This window comes from Stegodyphus dumicola, chromosome 6 (genome assembly GCF_044657685.1).
Source record: "Stegodyphus dumicola isolate Sdum_Otavi_A_Nest chromosome 6, ASM4465768v1".
NCBI lineage: Eukaryota > Metazoa > Arthropoda > Arachnida > Araneae > Eresidae > Stegodyphus > Stegodyphus dumicola.
In genome coordinates, this window is record NC_140773.1 from 152,488,266 (window position 1) to 152,494,265 (window position 6,000).

Here is a 6,000-nt window from a genome sequence, read left to right on the forward strand (position 1 = left end):
TCATAAAGTACTTTTTAAGAGAAACTGGCTCAGATTCACATTACATATACGAAAAACCACAAAAACTCCCATATAGCCAGCCTGAACTACCACTGTTCAGTGGCTTATCACTCCAACACTAGTGGATTCCAATGACTGTTCAAATTTTTCACAGAAATCATCATTTATGATGATTGTTGTATTATTACCATTGGTACAAAATTTACTCATTATGATAACTTAATTTTAACTTTTATATTATAAACATAAATTACTTGTAATAAATTTAGGGATTAAAAAATACACACTTCTTAATATTTTTACCTTTTACAAAATTTAATCATAAAAAGTATTTCTATATAAATGTTTATTTATATAGAAATGTATTAAACATTAATGTATATTAATGTTTAATACATTAATATTATATATTGTAATTTAAAATATTGTAAATTTCATTACTCATAACATAATCACTGCCATAAATTCATTTACGGTAGTGTTTCAAGAATTTATCATAGCAGTACTAGAAATGTTGAAAATTAGAGAGACTGTTTTTTAGGATTGTTATTTAGTCTAGATCGGGTTTTGTTGACAATCCGCCATTTTTTTTTCCGATCTTCAAAGCCAGGTATACATTGACAACTGATGTTTGTCGCCAAATCAAAAAATCACCAAAAGGACCATTACTAAAGCTGTTCCCGCATTTCCTTCCTCTAAACCGGACACATAATAATGGCTACTAAGTAAACACTGATTTAATTACCAGTCAATTAATTCTTTTTCCCTTTCCTTCCAAATCCTACAGAAACTTCAAATTAATCTTACCATGTTCAGCCAATTTACTGTGTAATTCACAAAATAACAACGTACTAATCCATCACACACAAGCCCTCACCCCAAATCTGAAACACACTTTCCAAATTTTTTCCCATGATTCCAATTCGTCACAACCAATTACGTCATAATAGGGTTTCCATAGACTACTATTTTAACTACTCAGCATCTTTATCTGCTGAAAGGTTTTTCCCACATGCTTTCAGATAACGTATACTGTGTCTCTGTTTAAATCAGTTCAGCCAACTGCTGCTGAAATTGCCTGGCTCCTCTATTTTTAAATTAGCATGAATCTGCTTCCTCTTTTCTCTCAGGAATGGTCCTGAAATTGGTACCCCATCACTCCGCCGCTGCTGGAACCACTCGTACAAGACAGCATCGAGGTTTGCCAATTTCGCCTCGTGCAAAGATTTCTGGTTTCGGATTCCGGTGTTAGAATCACTGTTGCTGTAAAATTTCAACAGTTTTTCTTTATTTTTCCATATATCATACACAGTCTGTGTCGCTATTCCATACAATTCTGCTATAAAGCGAAGAGTGCTTTCCTCTTTTGCAGAATTTCCATTTTTTGCATTACCGTCAATGCAACGTGTTTACGTTTTACAACGTTGCAGCAAGCAGTAAAATCATGAGTGCGTTTCTTATCTGTCATTGTATTAAAAAGCGCTGAAATTTCAAATATTCTTAATTTATCCACAAAATATCCAGATAAAAAAAAAAGGCAGCACGAAACAATCTTGTGAAATAACAAAGTTCAGAAAATACAACGTGAATCGTAAAATTGAAAGAAGAGTTAAGTAAATTGTCTGTTTTTTTTACATCAATGCAGATTGCAGAGAAAAACACTTTTATCATGATCTCAATAATTTGTTATTTGTTATGATTCATTATTATTCGGTAATTATGATGTCATTATTCAGTAAGTATTTTTTCTTCAATATTTCGTACTCCATGTTGTGGTTTCCGGAGCCTATAAATTAAATGTTTATATTTTGAGAGGCAACGCAGATTTTCAGGTCGGCGGATTTTCGGTATTTGACTGTATCAATATTACGCTAACAAGATAGCTTCATTTTTAAGGATAGAATAGTAGTATCAGGTTATTAAAAAAATCATGATATTTTTTTCTGACAAAATTTTAGCTCCCTTTTTACCTGAATGAAGTAGAGGAAGTACTGTAATAGTGAAAAAGTTCAGGCATCATATTTCAACAAAAATAACCAGTACTTTTCCATTTTCAAAGCGCAAGCAATAAAGTCGCCAAAAATGGTACAACCGATGCCAAACGGAATATCCTAGCTAGTAACATTTTAAGCCTCATTATCAAAACAAATCACAGCCATTTCTTATCAGATTGACTGTTTCTTTCAATACTGGCATACAATTACATAGAATTATTGCTAGATAGTTCAATTTTATGTCCTAAGACCATTCGCGGTAATTAAGTCTATTAGGATGCAATCCTACTGCTCACCCGAAGGCAGAAACACAGAAAAGGCAACATCAAAGGTTAAATTGATCATTTCTAATTAGAATGCACTAGCAAAGTAAAGCACTGCGGTTTTACATAATTTCTGAGTAAGCTATTCGTACGAACTGAAATAATTCTTGCACTTGTATTCCAAATTAAGATTTAACTTGAAATTAATGTAGATAATTACTGAGAGAATTAGATTTTTGTAGTGTACTTTACGTGAGATGAGATCACTTGGGTTAACGTGATATGAAACGGCGAATCAGGATGTTGTACCATGAAAGCATAATCAATTCTTAAATTAATGTCTTTTTATAAATTTATTGTTCTTTTACAAAATTTTAAAAGATATTTAAATGTTTATGCTTTCAAAATAAAAATTTCATAGAACTATCTTTTGTTAACATTTTTTATGTGTATACTGTGTGTTGTCGCCAATAAAGTCTGCTTGGTGAGACTTGCGCCGGCGAAATGGAAAAGTACCAAATAATCATTTTGACTGCTTTTGAAACCATTTGAATGATTTCTTTTGCATGACATCTATATGTATGTGCAGAATGAAGTACTATTTTTTCCAAAACAAGTTCTGAATGGATTTAGAAGATTTGTTTTTTTTTTTAGCTGTGAAATACAGGCAATATGGGGTTTCTTTTAGAACTGGTCTATTTCATTGGGCTGTGGTTTTGTTAAAATGTATCCGATTTTAATGTGGTTTACAGCAAAAGATTCAAGGAGGAAAATTTAGTGATCTGTCCAGTTTTTATGTACAATGGCGAAAAAAAAAAAAAAAAAAAGAACGAAAACCATGGAATTCTATAAAAGAAGGGATGGTTTCTACCCATAAAATTTTGTTAAAAACTCCAATTGCTATGTAGCATACCAAACGTGACTAGTAAAGTTTATAAAAGTTTATAATCACTTACCCTACAGTAGGTGCTGAAAGTGACACTTTCCTGGCGTAGGCATAACCGAATTCGCTCATCCAGGTTGGTTGCAACACTCTGCAATGTGTAGGCAGTGATGTTTGCAATTTCCTTAGAAATGTTGATCTTTAATTCATTCATCGTCTGTGGTTTATCGTGATAGACACGACCCTTCAGAAAACCAACTCGGCAACTTTCTGTAAGATATGTGAAAACATTTTCAAAGACCTATGACCGATTCTCCCAGAAGTCTCCAGAGCCCATGCTGCAGAGTATAAATATAGGTCAGAGACCAAGGAAGTTCAGTTATGAATCAGTAGGAATCCCTCTGCAAGACTTAGCGGTTAGCTGAATTATGAGTTAAGGTTTACCCTGAAGGTGAACTGAGGAACTTGGCTGCTAAATATACATATTCTCTTTCTCCTTAAGTTATTTCCAGCCATTATTGTGCTGTGAGCACTACTTATTTTGCTTATTTTCCTAATAAAATGTTCATTTCTCTCTGCTTATTTGGATTCATTAAAGAAACATTAATAAACTCATAGCTTGCAACAATATATGTATGTAACAATATCTTCAACTTTTTTCCTGGCCTTGCAAAATTTTTGTAACTTTCTTTTCCTAATTTTATACCATACAGCATTAAACTTTTAAGTGTTGACATAGAATACAAGTACAAGTTGTTTTAATCAGATTTGTTCATATTTTTTTTTTTTTTTTTTTTTTTTTTTTTTGAAGTGTTTACTGGAATCTAGTAAAAGATGGTGCTTCCTTTTTAAAGCAGCCACTGTGCTTAATCGGCAAAAAAGGGCAGATTTAACAATATACTTCATGCGAATTTAAAATGTTGTCAAAAGTTTATGCAGTAGCTATGTTAACAAGAAAGTACTTAAATGAAAAATTCGTGACATTGGCATTATTATGGATGCTTCCCTCTGATGCAAATAGATTAAAGGAATACTTTTTATACAATTTTTAATTAAAATCACAGAAAGTAATATTAGACTGACATACATTTTTATGATGATACAGCTACCAAATGTGCTCTAATACATACAAACTATTTTTCAACAAAACTGTGTGATTGCATTTTAAAATAAAGATTGTCAGCACCAAAATTAAATATCAGTTTCCAACCTAGAATCGACATATACGGAAGGAATAACTGCTGTTAATCAAACGTGAAATCTGCGAATGTTTGCCAACTGTATAATAAACTGAAAAAATTGCGTTAATTGCATACAAATAACTTGGACAATAATATGTCGACAAAACTTTCTGTGAGCCTCCTCCGCACCTGCGTATTTTAATTACGTTATAGAAGTTCCAATGTCAGAAGCCGATGAACGGCAGTAAATCAGCAGAGCAGGTAACATCGTGCTTCGCCCAATAACTCAGCCTAAATTCAGTACTGGTAATAGTTTAATGACAAAGACGAATTTATGTAGCAATCACGAGGAGTCCTGTGTCTCATCGCGGCCTGAAACCATTAATCAATCTTTAAAAAAATATCTTAAGATAATTCAGCACTGAATGTCGAGCGCAGTCTCTAGATTCTAGAAGCTTAAGATCGAAACCCGGATAGAATTTGAGCAAACAGCCTTCGTGACTGCTCTCGATTTTAATTAATCCAAACCTAGTATTAATAAAAATTATTCCCTGATTTAAACTTTTTCAATGTCGTAGCATTTCATGTTTTTTAATTTGCGTTATAAACGATTGAATTGTAGACAAGGACTTTTTCAGATTTTCACACTCACTGAAATTTATGTAGTAAAATATTTACCTGGTTATTTACAATTATTTTGTCCATTTTGAAGAAGGAAAAACAACGAGATAAACTTTTAACCACTAAGTGACAACTTTTTGCCTGTCAACTAAAAATTGCACAAAACGCATATCTTGCGCAGTGGAAGGCAAGACACTAGCTGCAGTGCACATTTTTGGTTTAACACCTTTTTTTAAGTCACAGACATAGAAATCTCTCGCAGCAATCTTGATTTCAAGAACGGTTTGTGGCATCAAGTCTTTAATATACAGTCTGCATTGCATTTAGGAAGAACCTCCTTGATTAATCCTTGAATTAATTAATTACTTGAATTACTTACTGCGCATGACACATGGAATAATTATCTTGAATTACTTACTGGGCATGACATAATGAAATCTGGTTTTCTATTTTTTACACGGAGTATAAAAAAAGAGGGGAACTGGTATTACCACATTCCTGTCAGTGCTCGTGTTCAGCGAGGATCGCCATTTTCACACGTGCTTCGTGCTTTTGCTGAATTTTCGATTATTTGATTATCTTTACATGTTACTACTCGAATTTCGAGTTCAGCCTGTGATACGAAGCGTGAAGGTGCTCAGTCCCCTCGCTCGTGTTTTGCTTTGTTCGTACTGCGTAGCATTTTCTGTTTTGCATTCAGCTCAAAGCAGGTTGGCTGTACGACCTTACGGTTGTTGGCTGTAAAAGGGCCTCACCGAGCTTTTGCATTTTTTTAGCTCATTGGGAATTTCATCCCTTTTATGGATTTGGACTTACGATTTGCATGATGATGGAACGCCTTTTTCATGTAATTGCATTACTCATCTCTGAGCTTGAAGCTAAGCGAGATACGAAGATTCAGCTCTCCGAGAAAGAAGCCAGAGACCTCACCATGCTAGAAGGCTTTCGGGCTTGTATGTATAAAAATCTTACTGCTCGTCTCAGCTTCAACGCTGAAAAGGCTGCTAGCCCCAGCTCTAATGTTGCAACGACTACTCACAACCCACCTCAACTGGAAA

At 33.8% G+C, this 6,000-nt stretch overlaps 1 protein-coding gene across 8 annotated transcripts in view; it reads right to left on the reverse strand.

The window, feature by feature from the left end:
* LOC118194465 (uncharacterized) overlaps positions 1–5,108 on the reverse strand; it is a 95,614-nt gene extending 90,506 nt beyond the window's left edge. For 6 of the 8 annotated variants that reach the window (XR_015041739.1, XR_015041738.1, XR_015041740.1 and 3 more), the window contains exon 1: positions 3,214–3,369. Coding sequence is in view for 3 of the 8 variants with exons in the window: in XM_085819051.1 (XP_085675177.1) it covers positions 3,214–3,354 (141 nt within the window). In the remaining 5 variants the exon portion in view is untranslated. Of the gene's footprint in view, positions 1–3,213; positions 3,370–4,999 lie in introns of those variants that run through there. The other 2 variants (XM_085819052.1, XM_085819055.1) reach the window with 2 other exon arrangements.
* Between the last annotated feature and the right edge of the window lie 892 nt (positions 5,109–6,000).